At 36.1% G+C, this 19,871-nt stretch overlaps 1 protein-coding gene across 4 annotated transcripts; it reads left to right on the top strand.

The window, feature by feature from the left end:
• Positions 1-2,894: 2,894 nt before the first annotated feature.
• On the top strand, positions 2,895-16,994 carry LOC109106448 (remodeling and spacing factor 1-like). 4 transcript variants are annotated; one of them, XM_042732965.1, is made up of 16 exons: positions 2,895-3,370; positions 5,879-5,970; positions 6,173-6,265; positions 6,415-6,620; positions 6,713-6,861; positions 6,955-9,431; positions 9,764-10,039; positions 10,118-10,222; positions 10,310-10,389; positions 10,557-10,611; positions 11,431-11,540; positions 11,621-11,688; positions 11,777-11,984; positions 12,066-12,268; positions 12,639-12,818; positions 14,340-16,994. In XM_042732965.1, the coding sequence occupies exons 1-16, from the start codon at positions 3,217-3,219 to the stop codon at positions 14,864-14,866; spliced, it is 4,983 nt and encodes a 1,660-aa protein (XP_042588899.1). In that variant the 5' UTR covers positions 2,895-3,216; the 3' UTR covers positions 14,867-16,994. The 4 variants fall into 4 exon arrangements, with proteins under 4 accessions (XP_042588899.1, XP_042588900.1, XP_042588897.1 ...); XM_042732966.1 differs by having other exon boundaries at positions 2,896-3,370; positions 12,069-12,268; XM_042732963.1 differs by having other exon boundaries at positions 2,897-3,370; positions 9,761-10,039.
• Positions 16,995-19,871: the final 2,877 nt, after the last annotated feature.

Raw genomic sequence — 19,871 nt, 5'->3', positions numbered from 1 at the left:
ATTTCTGCCACAGCAGATATTGCACCATTCAAATAAACAACCTGCTGCTGTTTACAACTGTCATAGACCCAGTGAGGTCTATTAGTATGAATGAGTGACCTGTGAGCTCCTAGAATGGGTTTGCATCACTGTTCAGCCAATAGCAGCTTGTGATTAAACCTTATTCATTGGACAACCATGTTAATTTCTTACCTTCTATATTTTCAAGATTTGTTTTGTGTGTTTGTGTCTAGATTAGAATACCTTGTACCTTTTCCATTTTGTTTGATCTGCAAACTTGATGCCATACCTTTGCTGTCTGCATCCAGCTAGAACCAGTTTCTTCAATGTACCCTGTGAACTTTCAGCTTCAGAAAGAGGTAAACAACACCCTGTGTCCTGCCAGACACACACTCACCCCATCCGCTACTGAAAGCGGATACATCCATAATTGACGCAGATGCAGACATGAATTCATGTCTACTATAGACAGCTGCCACTGAGACCTGCTTTATCTATGAATAAATATTTCCTCTGAAAGCACAGGCACATCTAAAAATATACTTTTCCGTATTCAAGCAAAGGTCAGTAGGTCACACTCAGTGTATGGAAAGGTATGCAAGTATCTCAAAACTCCATATGTGGTCATTTATCATACAACAACCCACCAAAAGTATTGGGACACTCAAGACACATAAAAATGTCCAAATGTCAAACAGCATCAAGCTAGATCTTTTCTGCCAACTTCACTTGCAATGACATCTAGTTTAACTATGTTTGAAAACTATAAAATGTCCAAATATGTTAATTTTGTACAGTATATTTATTGTTTTATGCACAATTTAAAACTTGTTCATTTTCTTTAAATAAATGCAGCATAAGATATTTTGTTTGGAAAATAAAAAATCCATTTAGTTCGACTATGTTTGAAAACCATAATATCCAAATCCAAGTCTATTTTCTTCATTTTGATCAGTTTATTTACTGTTTAATTATAATAACTCTGTTTTTCTCTGATAATGCTCTACTGGTCTCATTGTATAATTCAAATACTAAAAATATAAAATCTAGTTGTTAATACACTGAAAAATGTCAGGCCTATTTTTATAATACAGGAGTTTGAATCATGTAGCACTAGTGATTTTCTTGACCCCCTGTAGGTCCTAAAAGATGTGTTGGAGGAGTGCATTCACTAAGCCAACCAACAAGCAGGTGGTGCACTGCACATTAACGTCACTGCTGACTTCAGAAATGCTGTTCTGTATTCCTGTCATTCTTAATATGGCTGTCCCATCATGCCACATCATTCTGTGCAGGCTATTGCTGTGTCAGCTGGCTAACTGCATGGAAATCAGTGGCGATTAACTTTAGAAAGTCACTCAAGTGACTAAATATCCTTCCACAAAGTTATATCCTTCCACAACTTTTTGTGCATCTTTTAAGAAAATGTTGTTGTTGCTTTTTTAACATAATAGCGCATAAATGTTGGAATTAAAAATAAAAAAAACAACAACTTTCTCCTCCTTAACCATTAAACTTCCCGTTTAATAGTTAAAGACAGTTGAAAGTATCCAGAAATTCACTTCCCACAACACAGAATTGCAATAATTCTGTACAGTGTAGCTGTTGTCCATCAGATATTGCTGAGAAATTGTTTGTGGTTCTACTTTTTGGTGAAATTTAACATTTTAACTTTCTTTTCAGCAAACATTATAAACTTTATATAAACTTTAAAACTACTGATCTATTAGTTTCATATCAGTTTTTAGTATATGTATCCTTCTTAATGAGTGAAATACAAAGAAATGTTTTAAAACAACATACTATAATTGGTTATATTTGCAGTAAATGATCAGGAATGTAATATGTAAATGTTATATTACATTAACATTTGTTTAACAAAACATTTCAGGAGACTGTAAGATTGTTTAGGTTCAAGTTTCTGTTAGTATAAGTTGTTGTTGTGCGTGTGATGGCAAGGAAACATTTGCATGTTTCCGAGAGAGAAGAAAGAGAATAACCACAGGGAGGGAAAGAAACAAGGAATTGCCTGGGGTTGTGAATGTAAGTGCTGTAGTTATAGTCAGCAAATACAAACAAAACCTTATCAATCTTTTTTTAATGTAATTTAATTTTTTTGCTGAGAATGCATAATACAATGGATCAAAAATGCCACACCATGATGTTCTCACACACTAAACTTTGTAGGCATATATTAAACAATAAGACAGCAGTAGAGCTGTAAAAATACATAAACACATTCTCAAATAAAATAATGAGCCTGAAAAATGTTTATACCAGGAATAGCAAAGTCATTGGATTTATTATGAAATAATAGGCCTTGGTTATGAAACAACCGCAGAACGAATTTCAGCATAAAGAGGACACTGAAAACAATTTCATTCAAACCAAAATTATTATGTAACATCCCTGAATCAACCTACATTAATTTATAGCAACAAAACTAATTTTTGTGGTAAATCAGGACGAAATAGCTATTTATGGCAACAATTGCAGCTTACATCTTTTTACATTGTACACAAAATGTTTCTTTAAAAACATTAAATTGTCCATTTAATGAACAAATCCATTCTGCTCGACTGCTCCTATAGGAACGGCAGTGTGATAAATATCATAAATATAGTTACCTGACAGCGCCCTCTGCTGGTAACCCATGACTTTAACAGTTCATTAACTCACCTGGACTCATTATGAATGCATAATGAGATGTACTCATACACAAGAGTTCACTTCGTTAGTGATCTTAAAATCACAGTTCACAACAATACCCTATAATAAAAAAAACACATAACAATATATAACACCACATTTTTTCAGCAAACAACAGAAAAGATGTTACCAATACTCTCCCCATTAGTTCCTGTTAGTATTTCTGCCTGTCTGGATTTCTTTCATGTCCTCTTTATTCAAAATCTCTCTCTCTCTCAAAGAGAAAGAGTCCCTAAGTGCAGTTTACCTCTGTTGCAGTGTCACGTGTTCATTTTTCTTTCGTTTGTCTACGTGTTTGTTTTGTTTTTACTTAATATCGTTAAGTGGTTGGATTTAGGGGCCTTTGTTTCTGTTCCTCTCTCTTCGCTCTCCGTCTCTCTGCTGCTGCTCGTGGTTTGTTTACATCAGTTCAGTATCTCCGACGCAAGGGCTTCTGGGCCATGTGTCTGCCATAGTCGCGGTGCATTGTGGGAAGGTTGTGGTCCTCCAGCGGCTCTGTTCGGTATAATGTCTGCCTCGGAGGCAGCGGACGGTTCTTCCCCGGAGTTATGCCCGAGCTTCGCCGTGATCTGCTCGTTTGTGGAGCGGTATGGAGCTCTGCTGGACCTGCCGGAGCTGTCGTTCCCGGAGCTGGAGCGCAGTCTGCAGGAGAGCAGCGCGGGTGAGCCGCTCCTCCATTGTTGCTCTCCAGCCGCTTTTCATGCGTTTAAACCGGCCGTTTGGTACTCCACCCGTGGGTGTCGGTGTTTTTGTCGTGGTTTGTGTCTCTAAAGCGCCGTTTCTGCCGTTAATATCGGGCTTTCGCCCGACGGAAGCTTTTATTACGCTTTATTTACTCATCACAGCGCACAGAAACGCATTGCTGCTTTATTTGCGTTTATATGCGACCTTTTACGTATGGAAAATCACTTGTATTTGCATATATCTACACTCATATTGAGAGGAATTAAATAATCATGTTTATTCATAGTTAAGTAATAATTTGGCATGAATTAGTGCGATGCGAAAAGCGCGCATGCGCAGAACGTGTAAACTTCCTGCTCGCGCCGCTGAGAGGGAGAAATGACAATATGGGATTATTTTGATTGTCAAACTTTGGTGAAAGTTAACAATAAGCACTTTTATTGGTATCTCTGATGGTTTTGTTGCATTGTAAAAGCGTTAGGTGTGTTTAAGATGAACTGACGAACAATTTGTTGAACAATGTGTTATATCCATCATCTATTCCATATATATATATATATATATATATATATATATATATATATATACATATATATATATATATATATAGCAACTATGTATAAGTCCAAAATGCCTCAGTTGTAGTACACTAAATTAGTTTAGTACACTAAAACTGTAATACATTTCTACGTATAAATGATATGTTTTGTTGATAGTATTAAAACCTAAAATTAAAATTGATATTCTTCACTCAGCCACATGTTTTTCCAAACCTGTATGACTGTCTTTTCTCCATGCAGTTATTTATTTTTTATTTTTTTTTTTTTTTGGATGAACTGTCCTTTTAAATTACTGCAGTTTTATTGAAGTAACAGAAAATGTAGTTGTAATGGTATTTTAGCTGAAACTATAGCAGCTATGGTATGTATATAGTAGAGACAGAAAGATTCTGCCAGTCATAAACATTTATATGAATACTTCAATGAAACATGTAGGGTACGATGTCAGGTACAAGAACAACAGCAATATTAAATGTCCAGGTGTCCAGGAATGCAAGGCATTTGTCATAGTGCAGTTACTTTAGATGCAAATTTAATGTTCACGCATGAATAAGTTACACACTAGTGCTTACAAACCATTACCAGTTTCTCACATTTTTTTGCCCCAAAAAAGTAGTTCTTAAAAAATCAAAAAACATCATTATTATTATTTTTTATATCTTTTTTTTTTTTTTTTTGCTGATGGATGTAAATGATCCTACGTGGCTACTTAAGAAGTTGGACCAAACACTTAAGAACACAGATGTGTTCATCTTAGTTATGTTGCTGAATGAACAGATACACAAATCAGACAAAAATAACTGTTTTATTTTAAAACATAGTTTATTCCTGTGATCAAAGCTGAATTTTCAGCATCATTACTCCAGCCTTCAGTGTCACATGATCTTCAGAAATCATTTTAATATGCTGATTTGTTGATTATTAATATTTAAGAGACTTGAGTACATTTTTTTCATGATTCTTTGATGAATAGAAAGATCCAAAGATCAGCATTTATCTGAAACATAAAGCTGTTCTAACATTATACACTATTCCATTCAAAAGCTTTGAGTCAGCATGATTTCTTTCTTTCTTTTTTTGTGAAAAAAAATTATATAAATTTTTATTTAGCAGAGATGCTTTAAATTCATCAAAAGTGATGATAAAGACATTTATAATGTTACAAAATATTTCTATTTCAAATAAATGTTCTTCTTCTGAACTTTCTATTCATCAAGAAACCTGAAAAAATTTCACTCAGCTGTTTTCAACGTAATAATAAATTATTTTTAAGCAGCAAATCAGAATATAAGAATGATTTCTGAAGGATCATGTAATCAGAGTAATGATGCTAAAAATATAGCTTTGAATTCACAGGAATAAATTACATTTTAAAATATTTCCAAATATAAAACAGTTATTTTAAATAGTAAAAATATTTCAAAATGTTACTTTTCTTGCTGTATTTTGGATCAAATAAATGCAGACTTTAAACATTTTTTTTAAACATTAAAAATCTTACTGTTCAAAAGCTTTTGACTGGTAGTATATATTAGCCTATAGTTTGAAGTTAAAGATATTAATTTTAATAAGGGTGAGTCTGAGACGATTATTTGACAGTGATTTCACATTTATTTTTTGTATTGAGGCTAAATACAAAAAACAAAAAAAAAATTCTAAAATATTATATGGTTTTAAATGAGGTGTCATAGACTTAGCAAATTAATTTTTCATAAGTTTGTATACAAAGACATCTGTTGTGGGTGTTCTTGGCAATTTTTACGAGGCTTTTTTAATAGTGTTCATATCGATATCGGAATTATATCGTATCGAGGGAAATTAAGAAATATATTGTGATATAAATTTTGGCCATATCATCCAGCCTTAGTAAATTATAAGTATGCATTACATGTTGCTTTAATATTGAAATATTTATATATCCTCAGTACCCAAACTCCTCGTGGATCTTCATGTGAAGTTACTAAGGAAAATTGGCAAGTCTGTGTCGGCAGACAGATGGGAGAAAAATCTCATTAAGGTGAGAAAATCACTGTTAACAATGAATTAAGTATTAGATGACTGGACATTCTACTTTTAACAATCACATTCAAACTGCTGTGAATTATGGATTATTTCATAATGAATATGTGAATAGCTGTGAGCACAATGAGCACTTGACAGTGTTAATTCAATATTAGCCTCATCAATGTTTCATTTTTGATTTCTTTATTACTCTGTAGATCTGTCAGGAGTTTAACACCACATGGGCATGGGAGCTGGAAAAGAAGGGTTATCGAGAGATGACAGTGGAGTGTAAGACAGGAATATTGAAGGTAAGGTGGGAAAATCTGTTAATGTCACACCGCCGAATGTAGTTGCATTTGAGCCTCACAATTATCTGTAAAAACTGTTGTTGCATTTGTATTGCATTTCTGTTTTTATTAACCCAATGTAACTTGACAATGTTCTGTTTTTCAAACAGTACTTGTGTGAATGCCAGTTTGATGACAATATCAAGTTTAAAACCGCTATCAATGAAGAGGACCCAGATAAAATGCGTCTTCAGCCAATTGGCAGAGACAAAGACGGCCTCATGTACTGGTTCCAGCTTGATCAAGACAATAATGTAAGGGTCTATGTGGAAGAACAGGATGATCTGGATGGGTCATCCTGGAAGTGTATAGTAAGGTAGGCATTCTGCAATCAATTTCCAGTGGCATAAAAACCACATCTTCATAACAAAAAATAATAAAAACCACAACTTTATTTTTTCATTTTAGAAATAGAGACGACCTGGCTCAAATCCTTGGACTGTTGAAGACTCAGATTGATCCAGCACTTTTAGTAAAGAAGGATCAGGAGGAGGGCTCATCTAGTAACAGTCCGAACCCAGAGAATGAAGAAGACAGGAAAAAAGAGGGAGCTGAAGGTGTCTAAAAATTTATATTAAGTATTGACTGAACACAGCTTGAGTTAGGAGTGTTTTACTGATTTGTTTTATCTCTGTGTTTTTGGATTCCAGTGGAGATCAGAGATGAGAAGTCACAAAATGATTTATCTGCATCGGAAAATAAGGAAAACATCTTGGAGAAGGAAAATGCAAAGCAAGAAAATGCAGAGACCACAGATGCTTTGTCGGAAAAAGGTTTAAAGGTGAAGGAAGAGCCGCAGAAACATTTGGAGATGGAAAACGGCACTACTGGATCAATCAAAGAAGAGCCACAGGATGAGGATGAGAAAGTCAAGGACTTGTCAACATCTTCAAAGAATGCAGCAGAGGATGTAAAAAGAAAATCTTTAGAAGAGACTCAAAGAGCTTTGAAAAATGACCATCAAGCTAAAATCCCCCTGAAAAAGCGGGAAATGAAACTAAGGGAAGACTTTGACACCAGCAGCATGGGAGTACGAAATGTTCCTGTGAAAGAATCACTGACATGCTTTGATGACAGCAGAATGAATGCCGAAAAGATCAACGGTCATGCTGACAACATCCCTCACCTTACAACATCTGAGAGTGAAACACAAAAAGGGCCAGAGAGTCTTCAAAAAGAAAGCACGGAAGAGAATAATTCTGAGAAACTCCCTCTTGTTTTAGATAAATCCAAAGAGAGAAAAAAGGAGAGAAAGGATGACCAGACGGAAGAGAAGATGGACACAAATGAAACCAGATTGTGTGTTGAAGAGCAGATGGAAGTGGAGAAATCTGAGGAATCCTGTGCCGCCACTGCAGAAGAGAACAAGGAAAAATCTGAAACTTCTCAATCTCATGAAAAGATCCCTGGAGAAGAAAAGCCCTCATCAGTAATTAAACAATCAGAAAAGTCACCTGGTTCTGAAGAAGTAACTGACAATAAAAAGTCTCCCAGTAGTGATGATAGAGATGCAACTGAAGTAAATACGTCAACACTGCCTGGAGAGTCAACAAAAGAATCATCAATGAAAGATCTTTCCCTAAAAGATGAGCCAACAAAAGATCTGGCAAAATGTCAGTCAACGAAACATCTCTCAAAAGAAGAGACATCCACTGAAAAGTCAACTAAAGACTTCTCAAAAGAAGCAGTGAAAGAGTCATCAAAAGATCTCGCAAAAGAAGAGTCCATAAAAGATCTTCCAAAACATGAGCCAGCAAAAGAAGAGTCAATTAAAGATCTCTCGAAAGTAGAGACATCAAAAGAAGAGTCAGTGAAAAATCTTCCAAATGAACAATTCAAGAAAGATCTCGCAGAAGAAGAGTCACACAAAGTCCCCACAGAAGAAATTCAGCAATCTCCTAAAGACCATAAAAAAACAGATCCAGCTGCTTCCTCGCTGATGGAAACTGAACCATTCCAATCATCTAAAACAGAGGAGTCTTCCTGTGAAGTAATCAAACCACTTTCTGGCACAGAAAAGCCAGTGAACACTGAAGAAACGAAACCTCCTCACAGCTCTGTAGACACTACCACAGAAAAAGAGCCAACTGCCAATGTCTCAAAAACTGAAAATCAGTGTATATCTGAAGGAGACAAGCTCTCAACCAATGGAGAAAGTGAGTCCATTACCTCTAAACCTTCTGAAGATACAGGTGGTCCTCAAGACAAAATGCAAGAGCAGTCCGACTCCCCTAAGCCAGTATCAAGTGACCTTGAAAAATCATCTGTTTCTGATTCAACGAATAAGCCAAGCACACCAAAAACCACAGAGAAAATAGACCGTGAGGAAAAATGTGATACAGCTGAAACTGATAAAAATGAGGATTTGGAAATGTCAAAAGACAAGGATGGAAAGGGTGAAGCTGCAATCAGCTCGGAAGAAGTTAAAGCTACAGAACGACCCGATGAATCCAACAGTTCAGAGAATCCTCCTTCTGATAGAGAACATGAAAAGGAACCCGATTCAAAGGAAGGGAACAAAGAGAAGCCAATGGAAGTTGATTCAGAGATCAGTAAAGCTGATAAAATTCAGTCGGTTATTGAGGAGGGACGTGAGACTACAACAGCAAGTAAGAAGGAAACTGATGTTCCTGTGGATCAAAACACAACTTCAAGCAAACAATCTAAGCAAAACGCAACTTCTGAAGAACGTGAGGCTTCCGAGGATGTTCAAGAAAAAAGCACTGCTGCTGTGAAAAGCAGTAAAAGACCAGGACGGCTTCCAAAGAAAGCTCTGGAGAATCAGGATGAGGATAAAACAGGCGAAGAACAAGAAGAAAAGGCACAACAGGAAGGAATTCGCATGAAGATCAAAATCCCAGCTCACAGGAGGAAGGCAGAACTTCAGAGAGAAGAGGTGAGGGGAGATTCAGAGTCTGAGGTGACTGACGGAAGGTGCTTGCGGAGATCTCCGAGAATCTCCAGACCCACCGCTAAAGCTGTGGAGATCCAGGACAGGAGAGCGGAGCGGAAGCAGGTGACTCCGGTGTCTGAGAAAGAAAAGGAGGAAAACGAAGACAAAGAGGATGAGGATCCTGTACCAAGGAAACCAAGGAATGCTGAGCCAGATGGCCAAACAAAACCAAAGGTATGAGTACCTTTTTTTTGCTTAAATATATGTCCCTGGACCACAAAACCATTCATAAAGGTCAGTTTTGAGAAACTGAGATTTATACACCATCTGAATATATAAGCTTTCCATTGATGTATGGTTTGTTAGGAAAGGACAATATATGGCTTAGAAAACTGTAGAATTAATATATTTTTCTGTAGTATTTTGAATGTCTTTATTGTGACTTTCGGTCAATTTAATGGGTCCTTTCTGGAAAAAAAATATTAATTTATTAAAAAAAAAAACCTTTTGAGTGGTAGAGATTTCATAATTGAAGGTCATTCATAATGTAACTCATCATTCAGCAGGTGGGGAGACGTCGGAAACGACAACCATGGTCTCGCATGAGACGTAAAAGGAAAAGTTCTGACGATGACGATGATGACGAGGAGAGTGAGAGTGAGGAAGAGGAGACGGAGGAGGACGACAGCGATGAAGACTTTAAGGTGGAGAAGACCAGGAAAAGAAGGAGAAACCGAAACCGAGAGCGAAACAGCTCTGACGACTCTACCTCCTCATCAGAAAATGATGAACCCAATGACGACCCCTGCAAACACTGTGGCCTTCCCAACCATCCCGAGCTGGTGCGACACTCTGCAAAATATCTTTATCTTCTCACATTCAGAAGTGCTGCTTTTAACCCCTCATTTCTGTTCCCTTAGATACTCCTGTGTGATTCCTGTGACAGCGGTTACCACACTGCCTGTCTGCGGCCTCCGCTCATGATCATTCCAGACGGGGAATGGTTCTGCCCCCCCTGCCAGCATGTGAGTCAATTCAGATTTCAGGATTTCCTTTACAGAAAGGCACAGTTCTGGCTATTTAAATGCTGATGCTCTTCATTTCTCTTGCAGAAGCAACTTTGCGACAGGCTCGAAGAGCAATTGCAGAATTTGGATGCCGCCCTCAAAAAGAAAGAACGTGCAGAGCGAAGGTAAATAAAGAGCTATTTAGACCAGCTGAAGTGAATTAGTTTGAACCAGTTGCAGAAAAGTTTCTAAATTAATCCAGTTAACCTTTATCAATCTATTGTGCAATAGGATGATGGCATATGTGAGAAATTATTTTCTTGTCAGAAACATTGTTATTCTTGTCTCACAGGAAAGAGCGATTGGTGTATGTTGGCATCAGTGTAGAGAACATCATCACACCCTCCGTAAGTGCCCACAGTGCTTATTGAAGTTTGTGAATACTTAGTATGAATATTTAATGTCAATTATTTTTTTTTTATTTTTATTTTTTACAAAAGAGCATTTAAAAGTATGAAATGTCGGCTATCACAAAGCTAAGCTATGATTTTAAGATAGTAGGATAAATTTAAGGAAATGATAAAAAAAACATAGAAAGTTTGTTTACATTTTAAGCTTAATTACCGTTTTCAATTATAAAGAAATATTTGGAGTATTTTCAATTCTATAATGCATAATCGTAATTTTCTGTACCATTCAGAAGTTTGAAGTTGGTATGATTTTTGTTTTTGAAAGAAGTGGTTTATGCTCACTAAGGCTGCATTTATTTGATCAAAATAAAGAAAAAACAGCATTATTCAGAAACATTTTTACAATTTTAAATAACTGTTTTCTATTTTAATATATTTTAAAATGCATTTTATTCCTGTGATGGTAAAGCTGAATTTTCACCAGCCATGACTCCTCTCTTTAGTGTCATAAGGTGCTGATTTGGTGCTCAAGAAACATTATTATTATTATCAATAAAAACAGTGGTGCCGCTTAATCATTGTGTAGAAGCTGAGAAATTTTTCAGGATTCTTTGATGAACAGAAAGTTTAAAAAACATGTTTGTTAAAACGCGTTTATTTGACATTGAAATCCTTTATAACGTTATAAATGTCTTTAATGTCACTTTTGATCAGTTTAATGCATCCTTGCTAAAGTGAAGTATTAATTTCTTGAAAAAAAAATCTTCCCTACCCCATCGTAGTAAAACTCTGTAGTTATACATATATATTTTTTGGGTGGAAGTGGAGGAAAAAAAAGTGGAGGTGGTGAAAGAGAAGAAGGATGTGAAGAAGAGCAAAGGTTGGGGACGGAGATCAACCAGGGCAAAGAAATACATAAGCTACAGGTATGTCGGTCTACTTGCTCGTTATCTTGTGCTGTTTATATACATAATTGTTTATACACTGTTTGTTACATCTTCATCAGATTTGATGAGTTTGATGAAGCGATCGAAGAGGCAATCGAGGAAGACATTAAAGAGGCAGAAGGTGGAGGTAGAGGAGCATTTTCATACATCACACTAGTGTTGATATTTGAGCTTGGATATGAAAGTTTAGACTGATCAGAGATGTCAATACACAGGAGCAGGCCGGGGGAAGGACATGGCGAACATCACAGGCCACAGAGAGAAGGAGATATCCACCATCGTACAGGAAGATGGGAAGGAGAACGGGCGGCCGCGGCGAATCAGTGCAGCTCAGAAGAAGAAGCGGCGGCGTCTCAATGATCTAGACACTGACAGCACCGTGGACGAGGAAGAGAGTGAAGACGAGTTCCGTCTCAGCGACAGGTAATGTTAAACTGATTTTAATTCAAGAGAATCACAGAGTCTTGTCAATGAAGTGACACTTACTCTGCTCTGATTGGTCAGCAGTTCAGAGTGTGAGGAGTTTGTGGCCTCTGATAATGATGCGGAGAGTGAAGCAGAAGTCCCTTCCTATGAGGATAGTGACTTCGGGAGCGATGTTGTCCGCCCGCGGAGAAGACAGCTGCCACGCAGAAGACGCAGACCGAGAGGATACTCTGATGAGGAGGAGCTGGAAACTGATGAAGAGGAGGAAGAGGAGGAGATGGGTGAGGCATTTATTAAAAAAATAATACTTTTTAATGCAAAAAATTATACAAATACAACCCTGTTATGTTTTCTGACAGTTTTTTTTAATATTGTAGAAGTTTTTATATAGTTTATTTAAATGTGTAAAAATAAATATAAAACATTTCAAATTAAGAGTCTCAGATTCTTCATTTAAAAATGAAAAGCTGCTATAATATTTATGTTTGAACTGCTGAGGTAGACAAATGTTTTCTGAAGGTGAAAAAAAAAAATTAGTATAAAAAATTTGAGTTGAATTTGTACCGTACTTGTGGTTTACTGTTTGTTCACTGATATTTCTGTTTGTTTGTCTTGTTTTGTTTGTTTGTGTGTGTGTGTGTTTGCATGCAGCGACAGAAGGCTCTAGTGAATTCAGTGCCAGTGATCTGGACGTCCGCTGTCGGCGGTCCTATCGGAGTCGTAAGCAGGAGGTGAATTACTGTGAAAACTCAGATTCTGACGGCTCACAGGCCAGCACCAACAAAGACAAAAAGAAGAAACGCAGACGTCTTTCCAGCTCTGACAGCGAAGGTCAGTGCCATTTACACCTATGCATTTTCACGGCATAAGGCTCAGTCATTATATCATTTTGACATTATACAAACATGACTGTAATGTTACCAGTATCTTATATAATATTGCTAGAATTATTTTATGACCGACTGATAGAGGTTTTTCAGTAGCTGGTAGCTATACATAGAAACCTGGATGACTGATATGTACATAATATACTTTACCATTCAATTCATTGTTTTTTCTATTTTTTTTGTTTGATTTAAAGAAATTATTACTTTTATTCAGCAAGGATGCATCAGTCAAAAGTGACTGTAAAGATTTATGTTACAAAAGATTTCTACTTAAAAGGTTACTCGACCCCAAAATGATTTTATTTCATTAATTACTCTCCCTCATGTCGTTCTAAACCTGTAAGACCTCTGTTCATCTTCGAAACACAAATTAATATATTTTTGTTTCGAAAAATATATGACCCTTCATAGACAGAATTGTAAGTAATCCAATCAACGTCCAGAAACCGCACCGCACGGATACGATGTTTTCATTCAAATCAAAGTGTAAATAAATGTAGAAAACGTATCCGTGTGGTACGGCTGACACAGAAAAGCAAACTCTTTTTGCGTTTAGTGAATACTCCAAAATGGTGCTACAGTGACGTGGAGGAGAAGAATTGTTGAATAAAGTCGTTATTTTTGTTTTCTTTGCATACCTAAAGTAATCTCGTAGCTTCGTAAAATTACAGTTGAACCCGTGATGTCACATGGATTATTTTACTGATCTCCTTGCTACATTTCTGGACGTTGATCCTGTTAATTACATTGCTGTCTATGGAGGGTCAGAGAGCTCTCAGAATTCATCAAAAATATCTTAATTTGTGTTCCGAAGATGAACGAAGGTCTTACGGGTTTAGAACGACATGAAGGTGAGTAATTAATGACAGAATTTTCATTTTGGGGTGGAGTAAGACTTTAAGGTTATTTTGTTTTCTTTTGAACTTTCTATTCATCGAAGAATTCTGAAAAATAAAAATCACGGTTTCCACAAAAATATTAAGCAGTATAACTGTTTTTAAAATTGATAATAAGAAATGTTTCTTGAGTAGCAAATCAGCATATTGAGTTTCTGAAGGATCATGTGACACTGAAGACTGGAGTAATGGCTGATGAAAATTCAGCTTTACTGTCACAGGAATAAATTATATTTAATACATTAAAATTGTAAACATTTTAAATTATAATATTTTACAATATTACTGTTATTACTATATATTTTTTATCAATTTAATCCAGACTTGGTGAGCATAAGAGACTTCTTTTAAAAATATAAGAAATCTTACTGATACCAATTGTTAATTATAGTATGTATTTTTACATGTTCATATACTGTATATGTTCTTTACATATAAAAATATTTTATGCAAAATATTGGTCAATTAATCTGTCTGGGTCATATGTTAAACTAATGACCAAAAATGCTGTTTTAAATGTGTGTTTGATGCATAATGTTAAATGATGTTATTGTCTTTTGCTCCTCCAGTTAGTTTCCAGTCAGCCGAATCTGATGAAGAAGACCGGAAGCCCAAGAAGATAAGAGCGGACTCATCCGAGGAAGAATCCAGGAAACGTCGAAGACGCCTGTCCCTTAAACGCCGGAGGGAGTCAGAGGATGACGATGATGATGATGATTCAGATGAATCCGAGGAAGAGGAGCGGCCCATCCGGAAGCGTGTGAACCGCATCGACTCTGATGACAGCGAGAGTGAAGAGGAGGTGAAGAAGAGCCCGTCGGAGAAAGAGACAGAGGAGACTGTTGGCAAAGGGCCCAGTCCACTGGACTACACCTTGGTGGAGCTTCCTCCAACTAACGGACAGAGCCCAATGAAGGGTTTGGAGGGTCTCATGCCACGACCCGGGGCAGGAGTGACGGCTAAAAACAGCAACGCCCCCTCAGCAGTATCCATAGCGCCGAATGGCATGGAGATTGCAGCGCCGGACGAAGATGAAGACGACCTTTTGGGCGTCACAGACCTTGTAGACTATGTATGCAACAGTGAACAGTTATAACTTGGTATTCTTCCTTTTTTTCCGACCCTCATCCTATTTTCACCACGGATCACGTCAGCTGTCCCTGTTAAATGTGCCAGGTGGCACATGAATAATAGCTGTAAATATTTTACTGAGCAAAAGTATCAAGGGAAGGAGACTGCAACCCTTCTAAGAGACTCCCCGAGATATTCCTTCTGAAGTATTGTTTTTGTTCGATAAGGGCAGTCGCTCTCAAACAAACCCTCTCTGGAAACAACCTCTAAAACCTCTTTTTACACTAATCACACAGCCATGCTCACACGTCTTGACATAGACATTTGTCGAGTTTACATGTGTTTTGATCTCCACTGCTGTCAGTTGCACATGAAGTGGGTGGAGTCCGTGCAGAGGGGGCGGAGCCTTCATTTCAGTGAGGTTCCATGCAACGCTAAATATCGTTAGCGTTCGTTTCCACTCCGAGGCCATTTTTAACATTCTTTTATAATCGAATTGGAGTGGAAGTTGAATTTCTACCGATTGGTTTCATAGTGTCATTTGGTGGGGGAAAAAGAAATGTTTTTATTAAGTGATGTCATTATAAGCTTTGTTTTGTTATACTATTTATTATAGAATTTGTACCTGAAATTATCAGCTGCTCGCACCAATAGAGCAAAAGATTCCTGGAAGGTGTCGAATGGTGAAAAATTGCTCATTTACTTATGCCAACATACTAACATTGCATCCAGTTCTCTTGCTTCGGGCTGTTTTAGCACCACATTTTGATTTGAATTCAAACACTATTTACTCTGGCAGCTTTTCAATGCGTCAAATGCCAAATCTCCCACTCGAGGATGATAAAATGCTGAGGACTCTCACCCACATCGATGCGCAGTTTGTTTTTCTGAGGGATTCCTTGAAGTTTAGTGCTTTTCATCTCATTTTAGTGCAGGTATTCCATCTAAGGGATTCTTCCTTTGCCCATCGTGTCCTGCTTATGTCTGTGTTTCAATGCACTATATTCATTTTCTTTATATAAATATATGAATATAATCATTGTAACGTTTTGCTTTAGTTTTGAAAGCATACTAATGATGTGTATGATTTGTTTGTTCTTCATCAATTACAAAGCAATACATTTTTCTTACAAGACATGCAGGAAGAGATTCATCATCTCCTGGTTTTGTCTGTTTTTAAAGACCGAAATTCACGTTGCTGGTGACATTTGAATGATTTCGACCTCTCCGAGAGCAGCGTGATGTGAGATGCCCCTCTGAGATGTAAGAACACGTTTGAGAAATATTGTATGATCTTGCATTATCCTGGTGTGTATATCTGTAGTTTTCTGCTGTAACATATTAGAAGCATTTTTAAATCATTTAAAGTATACATGGCAGTCCTTTTATGATTGCAGCTGTTTATAATTTGTTTTGTAGGTACATTTGTACCACTCCAAAGTGGGCACGTCTGTCTCATTTTCATGCGTTTATTTCGGTTTTGTCTTCTTTGAGGGTTTTCAGTCTCTCTGTCCTATTTCCACTGATTGCTAAAACATTTCCAAGAATGGTCTGTTCTTAGAGGAAAAAGCATTTGATGTAAAACCCAACAGACAGTTAAATTGGTGTAAAAATGTCTTGTACATTGTTTATGCTTGGCATGCACATATATTTTAGTCTGATTTATTGGCTCTTGCGGCATTAGGGCATCAGATTTTGAGAATAAAACTTCTCTGATTTTTTTACAAATACAGTTTTAGACATGCTAAGACCAAGAGCATCATTAGGTACTAGACCACAATGCATTTCTCCCGAGGTGGTCTATTAACAGTATTGGGCTGGTTTTCAATTCTTGTGTAATTTAAAAATCAAAGGTACAGACATCCATTTGAAATCAAGGCCCAGCCTATAATGACACAGTATATATTTGTATTTCATATAAAAATGTTTAATTTGATATTCATGTCATGAGGGATGCCGACTCCAGTGTTTAAGATATCTGGCTGATGTAGTTTGACAGCAGATGGACAGATGCTGTCTGGTTTTAGCTTGTAGAAATGTCCTTTGTGTTCGTCTGTTCCTTTTTTGGATGTTTTTGTTAACTGTATTGTAATTTCTTTCATATGATTTACTATCTTGTACATTTGTCATAATAAAAAGAAATGAAACCTGTATAATGCTTTTATATGTGCAAAGATTATTTTTGGTTGTAGTTTTGACAGTCGGCTTTTACGTTTTCTGACTGATGCACTTTTGACATGGATATTTTGGAAAACATTGTTTTGCAAATGCGAATCCATTTTGTCAAGGTGTTATATTGTCATTTGTGATGTTTTTTTTTTCAGTTTCTTGCAGATATCAACAGTAATAGTCCAAGAGCAAGAGAGGACAACACTGAACTCAAGGTCGGTACTGAACCGTTATAGTATATCTGATACTGCAGTTCTCAATGTGACCACATGGTGGCGACCAATTTATGAGAATATCTGTGTCTATGGTGTTTAAAACGTGTCTGGTTTTACATCTGGTTCTGAAAGGTTTATGTGTGCTGTATATGAATGAATATTGAATTTGAATTGCCTAGTGTTATTTATTTACTGTAATTTTACAGTAATAATCCTGCTCCTAACCTGACTAGGCTGGTCTATGGCTGGTTTAAGAGTGGTTTTGAGCACTTTTCAGTAGGTCAGGCTGGGAAACCAGTTTAAATCCTCTAAGACCAGCAAACTAGTTTAGGCTGGGTTAAGCAGTGAGAGAAGTCTCATCCTTTACTCATTTACAGCCAAGAGTGCTGTTATTTTTCACTCCGTTCGTGTTTAATTCTTTTTGAGTTTCTGGCATTCACTTCAAAACTCCCTGCGGGAATTCCTGTTAGTTGGAGACTTTCCTCTAAACCGTCCTGTGTGTCTCTCCTTAACTTTAACCATCTGATCCCACATTGTATCTCAAGCAAGTGCCATCACCATGGCTACACCGAAATTAGAAACAGGCAACACTTCTTACATTGTCACATTTTTGGGATCTTTCGCTCAGCATCGATATTTTGATCAGACCAAGAGTTTTTGTTAACATACATAACCTTTATTATGAGATCTGCTAACATGGAGACCAGCTGTGAAAGAGGATTTGCTCGTTCAGATCTCATTAGCGCAGAGTCTGGGCGATGCTGTCTGAGCGGAATACTAATGCTGCTGCTCTCTGCATGTTAACAGTCCTCACATATTCAAACTTTTGAGTTGGGATAGAAGAATGAGTGTTAGAGATGGAGAATAGAGGGTGATGGGAGGGGAACAGATATAATGCCTCGGGTGAGAACCCTCTGAATTTGGCCCCTTCAAAAAGCCTAAGTTAGGCTACTTGTTTTAGCGAAATACTCGGTCTTGACGATTAAATGTAAATTTATGGGCTATTCTCTACTGTCTTTATGTGCCACGGTTTTTTTCTATCGAAGATAACCTCCGTTATTTTAAATGTTTCATCAAGTAGGCTACATAAATCCAGAAGTAGACCTATAGTTCAGTTTTTTGCAGTCAAGCTGCCTTATGAGGTAGGCTATAAACAAATAAATAAATAAAAGAAAATGTGGGATAAAAAGTCGAAATTACCGTTATAATTTTTTACGCAGTGCGGAAAAATGTATGTTTTTTGATGTAGGCTAAACTCGGATTGACGAGGAAAGAAATTAAGAATTCGGAGTTGCGAGAAACAAAGTCCGAATTGTGAGATATAAACTCAGAATTATGAGATAAAAGTTTGCAATTACCTTTTTCATTTATGTTTTATTTTTATTTGTTTTTTCTGTGGAAGAAACGGGCTTCCATATTGGCTACTATTGGCTTTAAACTTTTATATTAAAGTTTCAAGAGGTAATGTAACACTTTTTTAACAAAAAATGTCAAAATGTTACTTTTGAATGTTTTCTAAACGTTCTGAAACAAGTAACATTTAAAAGTGAAATTTAAAAAACTCTGAACGAACATTCTATTTATATTAACGAAAGAATGAAAGACCCTTCTCAGAACAACAGTCTGTGAACGTTTCCTGTTTGCTAAGATGATGGAAAAATCATCACTTAAGATTCTTTTTAAGCAAATTTTACTTCATTAAGGTGGATCTACTTCATATTGGTGCTGTTAACGTCTTTAGTTCCTTTTGAGGCTGACTGCTCAATATACGATGAACCACTCCCAAGTGTGTGAACTCGGAAGTGTCTTTTGTTTCCTTTTGATTCTGTTCCCCAAACAGCCTTGAAAAAAAACTCCATGCTTTCAGAGTGATTTTCTTTCTTTGAACACCATGGTGGTGTGAATATGGTTATGGGGGAGTGATTGCTCATGGTCACAGTGAGGTCATGTGAAGGGGGAAAAGTCCACTCAAGTTCACCAGAATTACAGGCATGGAAATTCCCTTTTGCCCTCTTTGAATGAAGCACAGGAGCTCCAAAAAAAAAAAAAAAAAAAGTTGTTAATATCAATATTTAAAAAAAAAAATAATAAAAAAAAAAAAATATATATATATTAAATAAATTTGTCTTAAAATTTATAAATAAATAAATAAATACATAAATAAATATTTAAATGTATAATATTTAGTTCATCTAGTTTGATTTCAGGAGTGTAAAGTTTTGCCAAATTATTATTTTTTGGATCTGTATATATTTAGATATTAACTGGCTTCAGATAGTGGAGAAAATGCATTTTTATTTAAACACTAAAAAATTACATTTATTAAAATAACATTTATAAAAAAAAAAGTTTATAAGAATTTTTTCAAATATATTTTAAATAAATAAAATTTTTAAATAAATTGAAATGTAGTTAAATTTGAGTTAATCTAATTTGTTCTCAGGAGCATAAAGTATTATGTGATCTGTGTATATTCAGATATTAACTGGCCTCAGAGAGGGTTAGGGAAAAATATGTATTTTTTTATAATTTCATTAAAATTAAAAATGAAATAACATTCATTAAAATAACATTTATTTAAAACATAGTCTAAAATGTATTAAATATCATTAAAAATATATAATATAGAAAATATTAATTTTAATC

This window comes from Cyprinus carpio, chromosome B10, assembly GCF_018340385.1.
Source record: "Cyprinus carpio isolate SPL01 chromosome B10, ASM1834038v1, whole genome shotgun sequence".
NCBI classification, from domain to species: Eukaryota; Metazoa; Chordata; class Actinopteri; order Cypriniformes; family Cyprinidae; genus Cyprinus; species Cyprinus carpio.
This window is presented reverse-complemented; position numbering and strand designations above follow the sequence as displayed.